At 39.6% G+C, this 18,018-nt stretch overlaps 1 protein-coding gene across 7 annotated transcripts in view; it reads left to right on the top strand.

The window, feature by feature from the left end:
• Positions 1 to 18,018, top strand: part of RABGAP1 (RAB GTPase activating protein 1) — a 153,263-nt gene that overhangs the window by 93,707 nt on the left and 41,538 nt on the right. For 6 of the 7 annotated variants that reach the window (XR_007769969.1, XR_007769966.1, XR_007769968.1 and 3 more), the window contains 6 exons: positions 118 to 243; positions 580 to 723; positions 6,703 to 6,744; positions 7,057 to 7,185; positions 14,999 to 15,091; positions 16,083 to 16,193. Coding sequence is in view for 3 of the 7 variants with exons in the window: in XM_050926237.1 (XP_050782194.1) it covers positions 118 to 243; positions 580 to 723; positions 6,703 to 6,744; positions 7,057 to 7,185; positions 14,999 to 15,091; positions 16,083 to 16,193 (645 nt within the window). In the remaining 4 variants the exon portion in view is untranslated. Of the gene's footprint in view, positions 1 to 117; positions 244 to 579; positions 724 to 6,702; positions 6,745 to 7,056; positions 7,186 to 12,576; positions 14,483 to 14,998; positions 15,092 to 16,082; positions 16,194 to 18,018 lie in introns of those variants that run through there. The other variant, XM_050926239.1, reaches the window with a different exon arrangement.

The raw sequence follows: 18,018 nt of genomic DNA, 5'->3' as shown, positions 1-18,018 counted from the left end.
GTGTGCAATTATCCTTATCTGTTATGAAAAACGGTTGGTATCTTGCTGGTAAGAGCAAGATGAAGGAAGGAAATAGAATAATATAAAAATGTCAGCAAGGTTTGTTCTCTTTGACAGATGCCTGAAGAGCAGGCGTTCAGTGTTCTGGTCAAAATCATGTTTGACTATGGACTCAGGGAACTTTTCAAACAAAACTTTGAAGATTTGCACTGCAAGTTTTATCAGTTGGAGCGCCTCATGCAGGTAAGCGTCCAGATTGCTTTGAAGTGAACAGGTCAGGGCTTGCAAGACCCAAGATTTAGTTGCTTGAGAGCAGCATTTTATCACAAGTGAATAGTTTTTGCACATTCTTATTATACCCTTGATTGAGATAGAGGACAACTGTGCCCCAACATAGTTCCAGAGAACTTCCTTTAGCATAATTATTCCAGTTGATACTTATAAAATGCCTTAGGACAGCATTAAATATTTCTTCTACTGTACCATTCTCTTGTAGATTTGAGAATTATAAGCGTGATATAAACAGCTGCTTTTAAGCCAGAACTAATGAGCGTGCTTTTATTTTATTTATTTATTTAGGAGTGCATTCCTGACCTCTACAACCACTTTCTGGACATCAGCCTTGAAGCCCACATGTATGCCTCCCAGTGGTTTCTAACCCTGTTCACTGCAAAATTCCCCCTCTACATGGTCTTCCATATTATTGACTTGCTATTATGTGAGGTATGTATTACACGTACAATTATACAACTTTGTATCTGCAGCAACTCCTGATGGACTCTTCCTATAAAGTCTAGCTTGATTGCATTCTTTGTTCATGTCTGTTTTTTGAGTGCTGAACAACTGAGGCTTGAAGTACAGTTTCCCATATAAAAATTTTAACTGTTACATAAAAACTGTTATGCAGCGATGGATGTGTTTTTTCAGCATTTTTTGGATATTATATCATAGAATTAAAGTTGATGGCATTTTTTAGTTTTAGATTGAAGTCTCCTATTTCTTAGAGAATCATTTTGTCTTTTGTCACTCTATATATTAGTTACAGGCTAAAGAGGTTAATTTTGTGCATGTAATCTCTTAACAGTGTAAACCCTATATAAAAAGAACACAGCATTATAGAGGAATAATTTTTTGTTTCTAAGTTTTTAGATCTAACAAGTAACTTTTTGTTTGTTTTTTGTTGCTACTTTTATGTGTAAATACCATGTAATGATAGACAATATTAGGGCATCTCTAGAGTACTGAAGTGCTCTGCATTTACAGCCTGACTATGCTAATTATCACTTTGGAATCTCATAGGCCTGATAACTCTCCCTCCAAAGAAACTGAGGTCTCATTCAATTTCTCAGCATATATTTAATAGCAAAATTCTTCGTAGTGAAATCATGTATTGAGAAGACATAGTTGTTTTTTATAACAGTATACTTAGCAGTATGTTAGGAAGTAATTTAAATTAAATCTAAACTACCCTTGTAAACATGAATAAATACAGCACATTTTGCAATGCAGTGCCATTGGGGTTTTTTAATCATTTGTTTGCTTACTTGCTAATTACTAAAATGCATGATTTCTCAGTGGATCTCCTAGTAAAGTTCTGCTCTGTTTCTTTCGTTTAAAGATTGCTGCATTCATAAATCTCCTGGTCAGTGTTTTGCGCCCTATGTAGCTATGTTTTTCTGGAACGTGCTGGTTCCTTTGCCAAGATGCTAGTACAATAAAAAGCAACAGATGGCAGAAAAGTGGTCTCCGCATGTGGAGCTAAGATATCCTGTAAAGCGGAAGTAGATTCTACTACTGAATATAAGGGGCACTTAAATAATTAATCAGTTATTTTAATAAACCTGTTTCAGTTCAGTTAATGAGTAGCCGAATAATTAGCATAGGGCTGCCTTCAAGAGCTAGTCATTTTTTCTCCATAGCAAGAATTTCCCAGACTTTTGAAAGTGAGCGAGTTAATCAGATGTTAAATCCAGAGCACCACTGTAACACAGTGCTAGCTCTACTGCTAATAGAAGTGATAGAAGCAAGTTTAGTCTTAATTTGTTGCTATTAAAGTCAAAACTCAAAAGACATAAAGGATGGAGAGAAAACCAAGCCTTTAACCAGTAATGTCAATAAAAGTCTAGAATATGGGAGGTGGAGCTGCCAGATCCTCTAGTATTGAGCTGTGAGTAAATTCCCCCTTTTATATAATCTGGAATAAGAGGATCCATAAAAGATGTGGGATTGAATAATAAGGTGGGAAGGACAAATTGAAATCATGCACACATGCTTAAACTGTTGGCCAGAATATTGCATGCCCTTGTGCATAACTGATATTTTCATTTTCCAGTCTTCAGTATCTGTAATCTTTTTTATGCTGTAGCTATTTTTGCAGGGGTGGAAGAGAAGTGTATGGGGAGTGACTTTCTCAGTCATCACATCTTTACCTTCCTGTCCCACCTGAGTAATTATAAAATTTTTCCAATATCAGAAAATGGTCTAAGAAAAAAAGTCCCTTGCCCCTTAGGATAAAGTAGCTAAATGAGTTGTGTAAACAAAAGGGAAAGGATTCAACTTTATATTTCTTTGTATACTATTCATTATGGCAAAGGGAGTATTGACACAGAGGAAGTATTAACTATCCAGAATGCCACCTCATGTGTAGTACCTGACCTTCAAAGTTCATTGATTTTTTTGGGAGGGGAGAGAGGCAGCTTGCCTTTAGGGTTTATTAAAGGATGTTAGCAGGGTTGTTTTCTACACATATAAATAAGATGTTTTACAAACAGATCAGTAGAGTGGGTAATTCCTGTTTAGGTAGAAAACAAGCATATTACATTGGCCAAAGGAACTATTAGGTTGCTGTATTTGAATCTGATGCTTTTGGGAGGTTACTATATTGAGATGTTAAACAGCCTTGAATTGACCAGGTAGGAAATAAAAATTAAAATGCATCAGGATAATGCTGAGTTTTGCCATTCTGAAATTTCTAGTATAGAGATATGTGTCAAGGTTTTTTTTTCTTTGAACAATAAGGGCAAGGCCCAGCTAGTATAGGAACCCTCCTAGAACACCTCCCATTGAAGACAAAAACTGTGCATCTTCCAACCTGAGCGTCTCTCCTGGAGCTAAAAAGCACTTTGGTGTATTGCTGTGTGTACTGCATAGAGTAATTATAGATTTCTGTTCGAGAGCGGGCACAAGAAGGGAAAGCATCCAATCAACCAACTATAATAAAATCTGGTGCGACTGATAGCAGATAAGAAGAGCTGATGATACATACTGAACACTTCTTTTATCTTGATCATTTGATACTTGGGTTGTAGCAGACTATAAAATTTGCTACAGTATCTAGTACTGATTGGAGAGCACCTTTTTGTGGCAGATAGCCAAATACATTCTTAAAAATAAAATAAAATAAAATACAGTCCTATATTCAAGGCAGGGTTTTTGAGCTTGAATTTCACTGCAAGGTCTCCTGGTTTCTTGGGCACTCTGGTGTCACACCACCAGCCTTATCTAAATGAAAAAAAAAACAAACCAACTATTTAATTCAATACATTATCCTCACATTCTAATTTTCCTGGAGGCTGCAGATTTTTGTGCTGACTGTGGGCCTTCTAGAAATTGCCTGGGGAAAGTTGGAATTTTTGGCACCTGAGTAGAGAGCAGTTATGGCTTTTGGCACCCAAGGAGGGCTGAGGAGGTGGCTTAGGGTTGTGGGATATAAGCACTCTAGTTGGCTGTTTCTGCTAAAATTATCACCAGTGAACTGCTTGACTATGTTGCTATTTAAGCTGTCATCTTTATATATTGGAGTTAGCCTCAAACAATAGCCTTGGAGTGTTATCTGCAGACTCAGGAAAGCAACATCACATCAACTTACATTTGGTTTTTCAAAGTTTGAAGATTGTCTTTGCCATTGTACGAGCTAGAGATTTAATTCTTATGTCCAAGCTTAGAGTCTAGAGCACAGTTCTTTGGTTAGAAGTGGATTCCACAGCTTCTGAAACAACTAGGCCCTGACCGTAAACGATTGCCATCTGTATGTCCAGTATCAAGTGTGTCGGAGATCTCACGACAACAGGTGGCACCAATTGACCCCCCGATGGTACTGTCACCTGAGAGGCCAGAGATTGGGTAGCCATAGAGGTGATCCCTCCAAATGAGGCTAGAGAGTCATGTTGCCTGGGTGGTGTGTTGGGAAAGCTCGCTGGGACTATCAATATAGCAACTCTCATTAGCACAAAATTACTGTAAAATGTTGGATGTTTCTGTCTAAACTAACTCCCCTTCAGAGACTTTAGAGCAGAGCTGACAACAAGAGAAGAGCCGCTGCAGTGTGCGCGTGCTGGAACAGGGGTGGTGTGTTGGGACACTGTACAATCAGATACAACAGAACAAGTATTTTGCTAGGGGAAGCTGTACAGCAGAAAAATTACTTTTCCAAAACACAGGCAAATAGGAGAATATAAATGTGTACCAGGTCGGGGTGGAGAGATGCTTTCTTTTTAAAGAGAATTGGCTCCCAAACCCACCTGATGGAAAGAAACTGTATTACAGATATGTCCATACACTGACGATATTACAAAATACATAGGGGGGAGTCTTATGCTTCCCAGTGGTACCAGGGGTTGTGAGGCACCTCCCTATCACCTGCCCTTGTGAGGAAGCCTTGTCTGTGCCTGCTGGGGGTCAGCTCCTTGACTCCACTGGCCACAGATAACACAAGCACCCCTTGCCCGCCATAGTCTACGCAGGCTCCACTGTCCCTGTGCAAGTTAGGAATAGGTGCACTCCAACCCGAGTCCTCCGAGCGACTCCCTGGAATGTCTAGCCTCTGCCCCACTGGATACATAGCATCACAGATTCGCTGTTTCCAAAGAAGCAGTGGGCTCCAGTTTACCAGGTTCATGTCAGATCACTGCTCAGTTTAACACACGGCACTTAGATATGTTCATAATGAAAACAAGCAAGAGTTTATTTAACAAAGTAAAACGTAATCCCAACTATACCTGCAAAGTGATGGGGTCTGAATTAGCTGTTACCACTCAAGAAGGAGATCTTGGAGTCGTTGTGGATAGTTCTCTGAAAAGATCCTCTCAATGTAAAGTAGCAGTCAAAAAAGCTAACAGTTTTAGGAACCATTAAGAAAGAGATAAGACAGAAAATATCATATTGCCACACTATAAATCCATGGTACACCCACTCTTGAATACTGCTTGCAGTTCTGGTCAACCAATCTCAAAAACAGATATATTAGAATTGGAAAAGGTACAGAGAAGGGCAACAAAAATACTTAAGGGTATGGAACAGCATCCACATACTGAGAGATTAAAAAGACTGGGACTTTTCAGTTCGAAAAGATGTCTAATGGGGATATGATAGAGGACTATAAAAACCAGGGGTGAGTTAATGAAATGAATAGCAGCAGATTTAAAACAAACAAAAGGGAGTACTTTTTTACACAACACACAGTCAACCTACAGAACTTGTTGCCAGGGGATGTTGAGAAGGGCAAAACTATAATGGGGTTCAAAAAAGAATTAGATACATTCATGAAGGATAGGTCCATCAATGGCTATTAGCCAAGATCGTCAGGGATGCAGCTCCATGCTCTGGATCTCCCTAGCTGCCAGAAGCTGGGCGTGGGTGATGGGGGATGGATCACTTGATGATTGCCCTGTTCTGTCCATTCCCTCTGGGGCACCTGGCATTGGTGACTGTCAGAAGACAGGATACTGGGCTAGATGGACCATAAGTCCGACCCAGTACAGCCGTTCTTGTGTACTTACATTTTGCTGTGCTCAGGCTGACCAGTGGGCTACTGGCTCTTGATAGAGACCTTACATGCCACCCTTTGGTGAACTTGTGCATATACTTGACTCAAGGGATCCCTGGAAAACTCTATGCCCTCTGCCAGTTGTCACAAAGAAGTTCCTGGGTCATAGGGAGTCCTTCCATCCCTCAGAGATTGCAGAACTCCAAGCTATACCCCAGTTACCACAGAATAATGTCTGCGCGTCCTCCCCTCTCCCTATATCCTTTGAGGTGAAAGGGAATGTGTAACAGGAGGAATGTTTTCCCGGCTGAGTTTTAGACAAGTGAAAGACATTGTGTTTCTTGTGTGGTTTAGGGCCCCTTTAGCCGGTGGCTCTGCCACCTGCAGAACTGAACGTACTAAGAGGCACAACTCCACATTATATGAAGATAGTCAGCTTCTTACTGGCTATTAATTTACAGCTGCTTTTTGTGGGACCTGTAGCTTTGTTGTTGGTTACTATTTTATGTTGCTGAATGCATGAATTGTGTTTGGAGCACTGCTCTGAGCTCCCCACAATCCACTGGACTATGTAGTTCTCCTGAAAAGATCTTTTATTATGAGACTGGACATAAAGACAAAGGAAGTTGGGAAGAATTCTTTTCTCCATCAGGCAAACGGAAGCTTAGTGAGGAGAGGCTGGAGTGTGTGTTTGAGGCAGTTCCTTTTGCTATCTGCAAAGTGCCATGCACAGGGGATTTTGGCCTTATTGCTTGTGAGTTTACTCTCTGGGGCTTTGATCTGGTGAAGCTACTGCTTATATTTTTATGCTACATTCCCATTTTCATAGGAACAAGTAAAAATATGTAACTTTAAGGTGTGGGAACAAAGTAATAGCCAGGCTTGTAAATATTGAAAACATTGACTTATTCCTATTTTTCTTTCCTTTCTCTCTTTAGGGAATAAGTGTTATTTTTAATGTTGCATTGGGATTATTAAAAGTGAGTATCCAACTTTAACATTGTTTCATTTAATACATCACTATGTACTGGCTATGTTACAAAAATACTATAATCAAAAATCTTCCTGTATTGTTCTTGTTGCTGTCTGGCATGCGCTGCCTCTGCGTCTGTGCCATGTGTGGAAAATGTCCTATTGTGCAAGTGGAAACACATGTTGCTATTTTAAGAAGGTTAAAAGATACTTTCTTGTAAGCTGAACAAAATATATGTTTCATTTTATTAGCATCTGTTATTGAAGCTGTTATTCAAAATCCGCTTTGCAAATATTGTTTCCTTTCTGTATGTTTCTAGACTACCAAGGATGACCTGTTATTGACAGACTTTGAAGGGGCTTTAAAGTTCTTCCGTGTACAACTGCCCAAGAGATATCGGTCAGAGGAAAATGCAAAAAAGCTGATGGAGTTAGCCTGCAATATGAAGGTAAATGTATGAGGCCAGCAAGTTGTTCTCAGCATTTGTCTATCCCGTATATATTGGCAGAGGGGTTCACATAACTTTGTGATTTTATCTATCCCTAGATGCAAATATCCTAGATGCTTTGCAATGAAACAAATAGAGCTTAAGTGGCTAAAAACACTCCAACAAAATTTAAAATCTGCATAAAACTACACATATTGCATATGCAGAAAAGCATTTATTTGCTCAAGTCTTTCTCCAGTGATTTCTGCTAAATGGCCAACAGCATCTCTCCTAGAGACAACTGAGAATAACACACTTGAAACAAAGTAAACAGTGCAGAGGCAGAAAATATGGTCCTTTTGAACAGAACAGAGCTGTATTTAATTGTATACTACAGCAAGAAGCTCATTAAAAATGCATTGATAGGTATTACAAATTTGTCTGTATATCTACTTGGGAGGCAAATGGAAGATGACCTTGCCTTTAAAATTTCCCAAATTAATCAAGGCTGGCAATTGATCCTGAAGCTTATATGTTCCTAATGTTAATTTTTTTTAGCTTCTGTTAAAAATCCTCCGGACGTTGAGTACTTGAGACTATTTTAAACCTGAGACTCTACAGTGGGCTGTGGCAGGTTAATGGGAGGGCAGTTTTATGCTCTAAGCACTGAGTTATGCTCTTGTACTCTGAAGAAGGTCTCGTCTGTAGTGAAATTAAGCTAAGCAGAACTGTGTGTGGAGCTGTCTGCAGAAACTGCTGCACCTGCATTGCAGCTAGTTTGAAACTCTTCAATAATGTAGAAAGCTTTGTTTTTCCATGAGCAGCCCAAGTGGGAGGTTCACAGTATCACTCTTCCTTTTGGCTCTTCATTTGGGGACTGTTAACTGAATGTGTAAGACATGCTGTTTGAAATGAGCGCTCTGGCAGGTACCGCACATGTTTTGTGTGCGGATATTTCTGATTCTTTCAAAAGTGCTATATAGTTTAAAAAGAGTGCTGTTCTCCATGGAGTAACCATCTACCCTGAGGTTTCTCTTACCACGAGGGTAGTTGTTGTTTGTCTTCTCCCCAGAGTTGCTGCTTAAGCCAATAAGATTACACTTGTCGTACAGTCAGTGTTCTCAAAAGTTTGGGAAATACTGAGGGTGGCCAGACTTGATACTTGCACTTATGATTAGTTGTGAAAGCACTAATGAGAAATCATTTAACGTGAAGTAGGCTGAGCTGAACTATGCAAAGGGTTGTAGAGGTTACAATAACATGAGGATGGAACGCAGTTGAAGCCATGTTGGTCCCAGGATATTAGAGAAACAAGGTGGGTGAGTAATAATCTTTTATTGGACCAACTTCTGTTGGTGAGAGACACAAGCTACCTCTCTCGAAAGCTTTTGTCTCTCACCAACAGAAGTTGATCCAATAAAAGATATTCCCTCACCCACCTTGTCTCATTAAGATGGAACACCCAAATACTGTATCAAACACAACCAAGGAGGTTCTGTGCAACACAATTCTAGCCACATAGACCTAGACTCGAAGCTTGAATGGTATGTAATAGGCACCTAATATTGAGCTCCCTGATAGAAGATTATGGAGCCCAAGTGAAAGGTTTTGTGTGTTTAAGAGCCAGGAGGATTAACGTAGACACTATTTTACAGCTTTTTTAAAACTGCTGGCTTACATTGACAGAGAACTGAAACCCGGCTTTCACTTCCAGTAACAAGGAGCTTGCATCATTATTAAAAACACACAATGCCGACCTAGACGTGCACTTTCTGAATATACTGGAGACTAACTCCTCATAAAAATTTTGCATTTGAAATAATTTAACATTGCTAAGTTTCAGCTAAGTGGCACAATTTAATAATAATACCTTTTTTTTGGTAACTCCGTAATTTAAGACAAAGCCAGTTTAACTTAGTGTAAAAGGCGCAGCTAAAACCTTGAAAATTTTGCCTTTGCTTTTAAATTCCAGAAAAGAGTTGGAAGGAAATTAGTTTTAAAAAGCATTCAGCCAAAATTTGATTCAAACCTAGGTAGACACCAGTTATCAGGGATGATTTGTGAGTAATGAAATTTGTACTGCTACAAAGCAAAAAGGGAACTGTGATTCATTAGAGAAGGTCCTTCCAATCAAAACAACTGTCTGGTTAAAAATAGCAAAGATACTAAACTCTGAAACCCAGAACTTTAGAATTGGTCTCTGCCACAGAACCAAGCTGAGGTCCATTACGTGCCCATTTAGTTAACCATAGCATCACCAGGGTTTGCCGGGGATCAAATATTGTGCTGCAAATTGCTTCCAACTCTGTCATTACAAAGGAGGCTCTGTTCTACAAATGTAATTGCCTTGCTATTAATGTATCCTTTGTATTAATTAATAATTCCTATTTAATAATAGTTGTATGACAAAGTGCTTCTCTAGGAGATATTTCATCCAGTTCTATCGCTTGAGGTGCACAAAAATTTCTCAGATAGAGATTGTCCACCAGACCCTATTACTTAAATGCAATTATGTAAAATAGATGTAGCCTTTGACATTGAGAATAAGGATATCCTGGCAGTTACTGGTAATGAACATGGCATTAATTCACAGTGAAAGTCAACAGCTTCTCTTTAATCAAATCAGACTGTGAATATTGTAACTAAACCTTTAACCACCACTTTAAAAGACACCTTTAAACTAGATTCCCAAAAACCCCTTCTGTCGTGTCTCCTTTATAGCTGTGATCATTCAATTTTGAAATAGAGCTATCTTATGTTTTTAAAGGAAACTTTCTAACTTCTTATGACAGTTTTAGATATATATTCTATATTTATAATTTAACTGTGTATGCCAAGTTCTTCGGCAAAACCACTGGTGTTGGCACAAAACTTCTTTATACTTACAGCATAGCTAAAGGAGCTCGGTATGCAGGTAGAGTCTAAGCATAGCTTTAATAGTATGTAAGCATTCCTGGGTATTTGGGTTTTCCAGAGCTCTTCGCTCCGCATTTGCCCACTCCAGTGCAGAGTCTCTACATAGATCTCAAAATGGCAGTTAACGGGTTTGTACTCAGTTTTGATGCAAAACCTGTGTAAGAAAAGGGAAATAAGCAGGATGAAGATGACCCAGTCTTGGCTGATTACAGACAGCATTGACATTAAATACGCATCTAATATCGTGTGCAACACTTGCATTGCCAAGAGTGCATTCACACATTTTACCTTTCACTTTTCACAGCAGGAACTTCGTTCTTTTTTCCCTTCCCACCACTGCCCACGCTCCCTTTGCTTCAAGTGCACCATGAACTATTGGTACAGCATATATAATGTACTATATAGGGAAGCCAGATGTAATTTGCATTGAAAGGGTTAACAGAATTTGGAAGGCTGCTGGAGAGAATGCAGGTTGCAACGCTGGGCTCTGAGCAAAAGCCCAATGCTTGCAGCTCTCACCCCCACACACACTTTAAAAAAAAAAAATGCTGCATGTAATTGGTTCGACTTAAAATACAAGCCCGTTGCTGTCAAAAAAAAAAAACTCTTGCTTTTTACTGAAAATGCCTTTGAACAGAAAAGGCCCTGATGTCAAGCTGAATCATTTATGGGAAGGGAAAAGTAGCCTGGCTGAGGCATTGTGATTACAACAGCATTCTGCTGAAAAAGGAGGTCGGCAAATGATGAGCGTGAAGTAATGCTCGATTCTTAAGGTCACACTTCATTGTTACAGTTAAATGTAAAAAGAGCCACTGCTACCTTCCTTGCCCCAGAAAAACTAGAATTTGGGATTCCTGCCTCTTCTGTGTCTTACAATGCAAATTCCAAGATTTCTGCTGCCGTTCCACTCACGCCGTTCCCACTGGGGCTGTTATGAAATATATTGACCATCACAAAAAGATCTTTGTGATCACTCTGTAACTCATATCTAGAGCTAAGATTGGTTCTGATACACTCAGAAGTGTGCTGAGTTGAATATTTTGGAGTGTGCTTATTTCCTTCCTTCTCAATGTTCAACATCCTCACTAATGTGAGATTCAGTGTGTAAAAGCCAGGACATGTTTCAGTAAGTCCTTATGTAGTGAAACAAACTACTTATTAAGATTTTAACCCTTTCCTGAGAATTAAGCTAGTTCCTAAAGATCCCTTGTGAGTGTTTATTAAGTGTTTACTCTGTATTTTTCCTGATTAACTCTTACAACGGTAATTGTACTGCACAGAGACTCCAGCTAAGGAGATTGAAATATTTCAGTCGAAATCTGGTTAAAACATTTCTGTATGAATCTCACTAGAGGGAGCCTAGCTCTCAGTTTTCTGCAGTTTGTTCATCTTGGGCAAGACTGTCAATGATAAAGTAGGAAATAACCATAAACTGATTTTCATACGTCTGTCTTATTCTTTTGCAAAATATTTGTTTATTAAACATTAAAATCTTGTCAAACAAGTACTTGAAAAAAATTAGCCATCCTCGTTTATCATGTAGCTCGCTTGCTGAGCTAATAGTAAGGCCTAGCAGCCTTTAATCATTGGAGACCTAGTGTAAATCAGTGCTAGTCCACAAGTGAAGTGAGCCTGGTGGTCTCAGCATAGGCTGTACTGCTAAGCCTCTGCAGCACTTGGCATGTGTAGATCAGTTCACGTAACAAGTTATCCCTCAGCTGATTTAGCATAAAAGTGCTTTCCCATGTGTGGTTTTGAACAGACTAAAATAAATACGAACATGGTTATTTTTGAAGTACAGAAGCCCTTAAAATCTCTAAGCTAACCTTGTGCACTAGCTTTAAAACTGCTCCATTTTTTTTTTTTTTACAACAACATTTTGTAAGGTGTTACTGAAAAGACTTGGTCAACTTTTTAGGCTAGTTTCAAAAATACAATATTGGCTGAAATATGGGCTTTAAAAACTTTTGCTGTGTGTGTGCAGTAATGTCTGAAGAATGTTTACTAGACTTTTGATATTTGGAATGTACAAATGTATATAAGGTCAGATCCAAAATGCACTGAAGTCAACTGAAAGACCCTTTAGCTTCTGTAGATTTTGGATCAGTCCCATATAGATGTAATATTTTGACATGTATTGATATCATATACTGTTGAGTTGTATGGTCTAAGACACACAATTTGGGCATTTGAAGAGCTAGCCATTGTGGATGTGAAACTAAAAAATAATGAGTTGAATGAATCATTGGCACATCTCTTCTCATTTCTGCGTTTTGTCTTTTTTTAAACTGCCATAAACAATGATGTCAATAAATCACATAGATCTGTGTCAAAGGGACTGAGTTGAATCACTGAGAGAAATTCAGGCTTATTATACCTAAAGCATTCCACATTGTTTTTCTTAGGTATTGCAGCACAGAAGGGCTAAATTCTGCCCACCTGTCTTACATGAGCAGTCCCCTTGACTTCTGAAACCCATTCAATACCTACGCTCAACATGGTGGATTAGGAATGGATTTTAAGCCTACCTTCTGAATTTTCTTGCTGATATGGATTTAATTCAAATCCTTTGACTTGGTCATCACTAAAAAGTTAGGTGGACCCAGCTGTCACTCAGGGGTGTGAAAAATCAACACCCTTGAATGGTGTAATTAAGCCAAAGTAACCCCTGGTGTAGACAGGGCTGGAGGAATGGAAGGATGGAAGAATTCATCCATTAACCTAGCTACCACCTCTCCGAGAGGTGGATTACTTATGTCAATGGAAAAACCTCTCCTGGTGGCATAGTAGTGTCTATACTGAAGCACTACCACTGTGCTGCTGTAGCGTTTCCAGTATAGACAAACCCTTAATGCTGTTTAATCATAGCTTTCTTGTAGTTTAAAGATAGTGAACTGTAGTCTGTCCTGATATAGTCCCTGTGAGATACATAAAGTGTAAATTAGCATCAAGTTTGGTCCAGTGTCTCTAATTAAAATTTGTATACTGGTCCTTAAAATGATATAATTTAAGATGTTGTAGATCACAAGTTCATAGACCAGACTGATTATGTAACTTGTTATATCCCATTTACTATGTACTATTTTCTAGTACAATATACGTGTGCTATGTGCCATCTCATATGACTAACCTGTCAATAGACCACTAATCTGCCAGTCTGCTTTGATGCATTAAGATGTGCAAAGCTCCCAAGCTGATAAGGAATTTTTAGTTTTTTCTGTTGAAAAATTACTTAAGCTCAGAGGGCATCCTTTCCCGCAGGCAGGAAGGAAGGATGTTGGGAGAAATTTGTGCTATGATCCCCAAATGGAGTGACATCCCCCACCCCACACATACATATCCTGTTGATGGGTGGACTTTGCCTCTCCAGCGGGAACTGCCCCAAACTTTCAGGTTGAGCCATGGTGGAGGCCCTGTGCCCCCACACCAGCTTTGAATATTGTGCTCAATATAGTATGTTACTGTATGAGTGGATATGTATTTTTATGAATATGTATGTACATACATCTCTGCATGGTTTTCTGTGTTTTAGTAAGTATATTTGTAACTGCCATTTTAAAAATATTTCTGCAAATTGAACTTTAATATGCTAGTAGAAAAGTCAATGGATGTTATTTTGTAATTCTGCAATTTTTTTGAGAACAAAAACATGTTTTTTTAATAAACTAATTTGTACATTGTTTTTCACTGAGGGTAAAACTTTTTAGGAAAAATCAGTCCTCCTGGACATGTTTTCCTCAAAGAAATCAATACCTTTAGAAATAGCATATCATTTTATAGGGAAGGGTTTTTTTTTGTATTACTGCAGTTTAATTGTTAGTGGCAAATTTTAAAAAAGTATGTATAAAGTTTTTAAATATTACTGTTTATTTTTAAAGAAAACGGGACATATCATTCCATGTTTGTCATGCCTGTGTCTACTGGCTTAATCTTGCAGACTTGGTTGTGGGGGAGGGATTGCTCAGTGGTTTGAGCATTGGCCTGCTAAACCCAGGGTTTTGAGTTCAATCCTTGAGGGGGCCATTTAGGGATCTGGAGCAAGAATCTGTCTGGGAATTGGTCCTGCTTTGAGCAAAGGATTGGACTAGATGACCACCTGAAGTCCCTTTCAACCCTGATACTCTATGATTCTATGTCTTGGGGCCTCAACAGAAGGAGAGGCTCTGCTGGGGTGGGTTTTGTTTAAAGATTTTTCTGTGTCTTCTGTAATGGTAGTGTCTGAGCACCATGTATGTACTAATTAATTAATCAATCAACACCTCTGTGAGGAAGAGGAGGATTCTTATCTCCATTTTACAGATGGGAACACTAGGGCAGTGAGACTCATTTGCTCAAGGTCACAAAGGGAGGGAATCTCTGACAGAGCTGGGAGGAGAATTCAGATCTCCTGAGTTCCAGAATGGTACCTTACCTACTTGTTACCAAACCATCATTTTTTCTATCCTTCTCTCCCTTTGGTGCTGATGTAGTCTGTTGTGGCTTGACTGAGATGCACAGGCAGCCCTGGGATTGGAGATTTTTTAAGTCAGGTATGAGCTAGCAGAGCTGTGTGATGAACCTTGCTCAGGCCCTTCCTGTTTTAGTAGTTTCATAAAAAGCAAAGAACACGTGTACGCATGGCGTTAAAAATTAAAGCTGAAGAGGCAGCCTTAAAACCTCAACCTCATCAAATAAACACCTGTGCTCCAAAGAAGGCAGGAAGAGAGAGAATATTTATTTGATTACATTGAATAGTCAAAATTCTTTGGCCAGTTCTAATTACTTCACTCTTAGAATAGATGGGAAACATTTTAATCATATTTTGTAGCAGGCAGGTGTTGCCTGAGGTTTGCACCACTGACACTTTGTAAAATATGTGGTGTTCTCCACGAGAGACAAATGGAGCTGGCCAGGAACTAATATGTTGTGTTTCATTTAGATTGGTCAGAAGAAGTTGAAGAAATATGAAAAGGAATACCATACCATGAGAGAGCAACAGGCACAACAGGAGGATCCTATAGAAAGATTTGAGGTAACACACTGCACATCTAGGTCAGTTTGAGGCCTCTCAGGAAAGTCCTGCTCCAAATTCTGTTTCTTTCAGTTGTTCCTCTTTATTTGCCAGCATGCAGAGATTTTGATAGGACAGGTTAATTCTGCCAAATGACAATTAAAGAACTCCTATTTGTGGTGATCAGCAGGGACGTTCCAGGGCAAGCTCTTTCGTAAAATGTTTCCATTAAATTGAAGGGCGGGATAGTGCAGTTTTATATTTTTGCACTTGGGTTCATAAAACTGCCTCAGAAGAGTCCATTTGTGTAATGTGCCGATTGCACCAAGTGCCAGATATTTAAACAAACAAAACAAAACAAAAAATTCTGGTGGGTATAAGCCGGCTCACCGCCATAAAGTCTTCACTCTCCACCCCCATTCCCCCCTGCCCCCCAGTGATACGTGTTGTATGCTGTGAAATACTGAGTTTGTTTTTCAGGGTATAAACATTCAAGTGAAATGCACTTCTATCCATGTGTTTGCCAGGAGTTGGAGCCTCCCTCCTCGATTATAGTTGTGGCAGAGCAGTTTTTTTAAGCGAGAAAACAGCTGAGCAGTATCCACATACTCCCCCCACCCTATTCTTTGCCCTCCCCCACTATACCCCCACACCCCTCCTTTCACAGCACACAAAATATATCACAAGCCTCGGAGGGAAACGTTTGTGGGAACATTGGCAGTGGACTCTCACCCCCACCTCTCCACTGCCCAAAGCTTTGCTATGGCCCAGTGAACTTCCCAGTAATGGCTAAGCAAAGTTACTAATAAATAGCTGCTTCTCAAAGGTCATTTTTTGCTTAGCTAACCATATTATGAATTATTTGTTGTCACTAAAATACTTGCAGCCAGAATTGGGTTTCCAGGCTGGTGTTATAGGGTGAATGTGTGAGCTGAGAGGTACTCAGAACGGTTTCTGGTAAACAAACTCCTTGAGAGCTTTTTTTTAAACTCAGGCTTTTTGTTTCCAATAGCGAGAGAACCGGCGACTGCAAGAAGCAAATATGAGGCTTGAACAAGAAAATGATGATCTTGCACATGAACTGGTCACCAGCAAGATTGCACTGCGAAAGGATTTAGATAATGTAAGGCAAAACATTTCCCTGGGCTCTTGGGTGCAGATAATGCAAAACTTCATTTCTATTTACTCCTCTCATTGCGGGTGTCCATAGATGGATCATGCTCTTACAATTACTTTGTAAACCTGCATTTTTCACTAATGAGACTGATGAATCTCACATTATTTCTTCACCTTGGGATGTTTTTCCCTTTATCTTTTGCCTTCAGGCCTATGGATTGTGTGTATATTTATAATGGAAAGCCTACTACCATGGCCAGGATCCTCTCAGGTCTCGCGAGTTATGCAGGGGCAGGTTTGGCCATTTATTGAATTGACCTTTAAGGGACATTCAACAAGTGGTGGTGTTGCTTGGTGGAAGCATGACTCATCTAGTACTGACTTGGAAAGATTATCCTAGCATAGCACTAGGCGGCACTATGCTGCTGAAGGTCCCCTCTGAAGAATACCTAAAACTGAGGCTCTCACCCCCTGGTCATGAAAAGAGCCCAAGGTAATTTGAGGGAGAGAAGAGGTATTGACTCCTTCATGGAGCCAAATTCCTACTTGGAAAGTTGCATTCTGACCTCCCTGATATCCCCTAGAGTGTAAATCAGCAGTGTTGTTCTTCCTCTCATGTTGTGTAGTGCAATCGGTGCAAGATGGCTTCTGTGTTTGCCACAGAGGTGGCTGAGCAGTTGCTACATGTTTGGACTGTAAAACCCATCTTGGTCTCGCAGGATGCAGGTGCTTCTCGCTCTTGATTGTTTTTGCCACTATGTTGGCTAAGAGACAGTATGTAGCTGGAGTCTGGAAAGCCCAGTTTCTGACCCTTAGTGACATTATGGTGGCTTCTGTATTCTGACTTCCTGGCAGCTGTTTAGTCTGTGTATATCGTTTCAGTGTCAGCAAAGCACTTAAGAACCTCTAAGTCCCTTTGACTTTCAATGGGACTTCGACTCTTAAATCTCAGGTGCTTTTCAAAATTTCATCCTGTGTGTTTTGGCTTGCTGAAGTCTGCCAGTATGGATTGAAATTATTATGACTCTTTCCCCCCCTACACCCTCCAATGTATTTGCAGTCACATTGGTCATGTGCCATATCAATAGTTTTCTAAAGGCAAATGCATTGGAGGATACATTCTTGTACTGATCAAGATTTACAGGTGTGTTAAAATGAGAGAATATCCTTGATGCTAAAAATGAACATCTTCAAAGATTCTTGTAAAACTCAGTCGTCTTCTTGTTCCATGTTCATTTTGCACTGGTGCTTGGATTCCAGTTGTGTTACTTGGATTTTTCTTTGCTGTCTCTTCCCTTCATGTCATATTTAGATAATCACATTGGGGATGTTTTGCCAGGATATATTTTTGCAGAGACACAGAAGGACTGAAACACTACCTTAGACAGCACACCTGGTAGGGCAAAATAAACTGGCATTTCTGCTGCTGCCTGTGAACTGATATAGATATTACCAATCCGTCTGGAAATACATGGGAAAGAAAGAAAGTGCTTGTGTCATACCATTCTCCTTCTGTATGAAGATACATGCATTTGTGAAATCCCAGCGGAAGCTGGCTTTTAGAAATCGTATAAGCCAGGATTTGACAGACTTTAATGTGTTTCAGACCACCAACCTAAGTGAAGGAGGGATTCCCACTCTACTGGGAAAGTTTCTTCAGGAAAAATATTGGAAGTTCTTACTGTTTCAGAGTGAGAATGGATACCAGTGGATGAATGCTGTGTAGTGTTATGAAAACCTGCTATAAATATGAGTAATAAATTCCATTATCCTTTTGTTCTGGGTAGGGACATGTCAAAATACCAGCATGTTCACCTTGTTACACCTCCTTT

The sequence above is a fragment of the Gopherus flavomarginatus genome, chromosome 17, assembly GCF_025201925.1.
Source record: "Gopherus flavomarginatus isolate rGopFla2 chromosome 17, rGopFla2.mat.asm, whole genome shotgun sequence".
Lineage (NCBI taxonomy): Eukaryota > Metazoa > Chordata > Testudines > Testudinidae > Gopherus > Gopherus flavomarginatus.
Note: the sequence above shows the minus strand (reverse complement) of the source record. Positions and strands in the feature narration are given on the sequence as shown.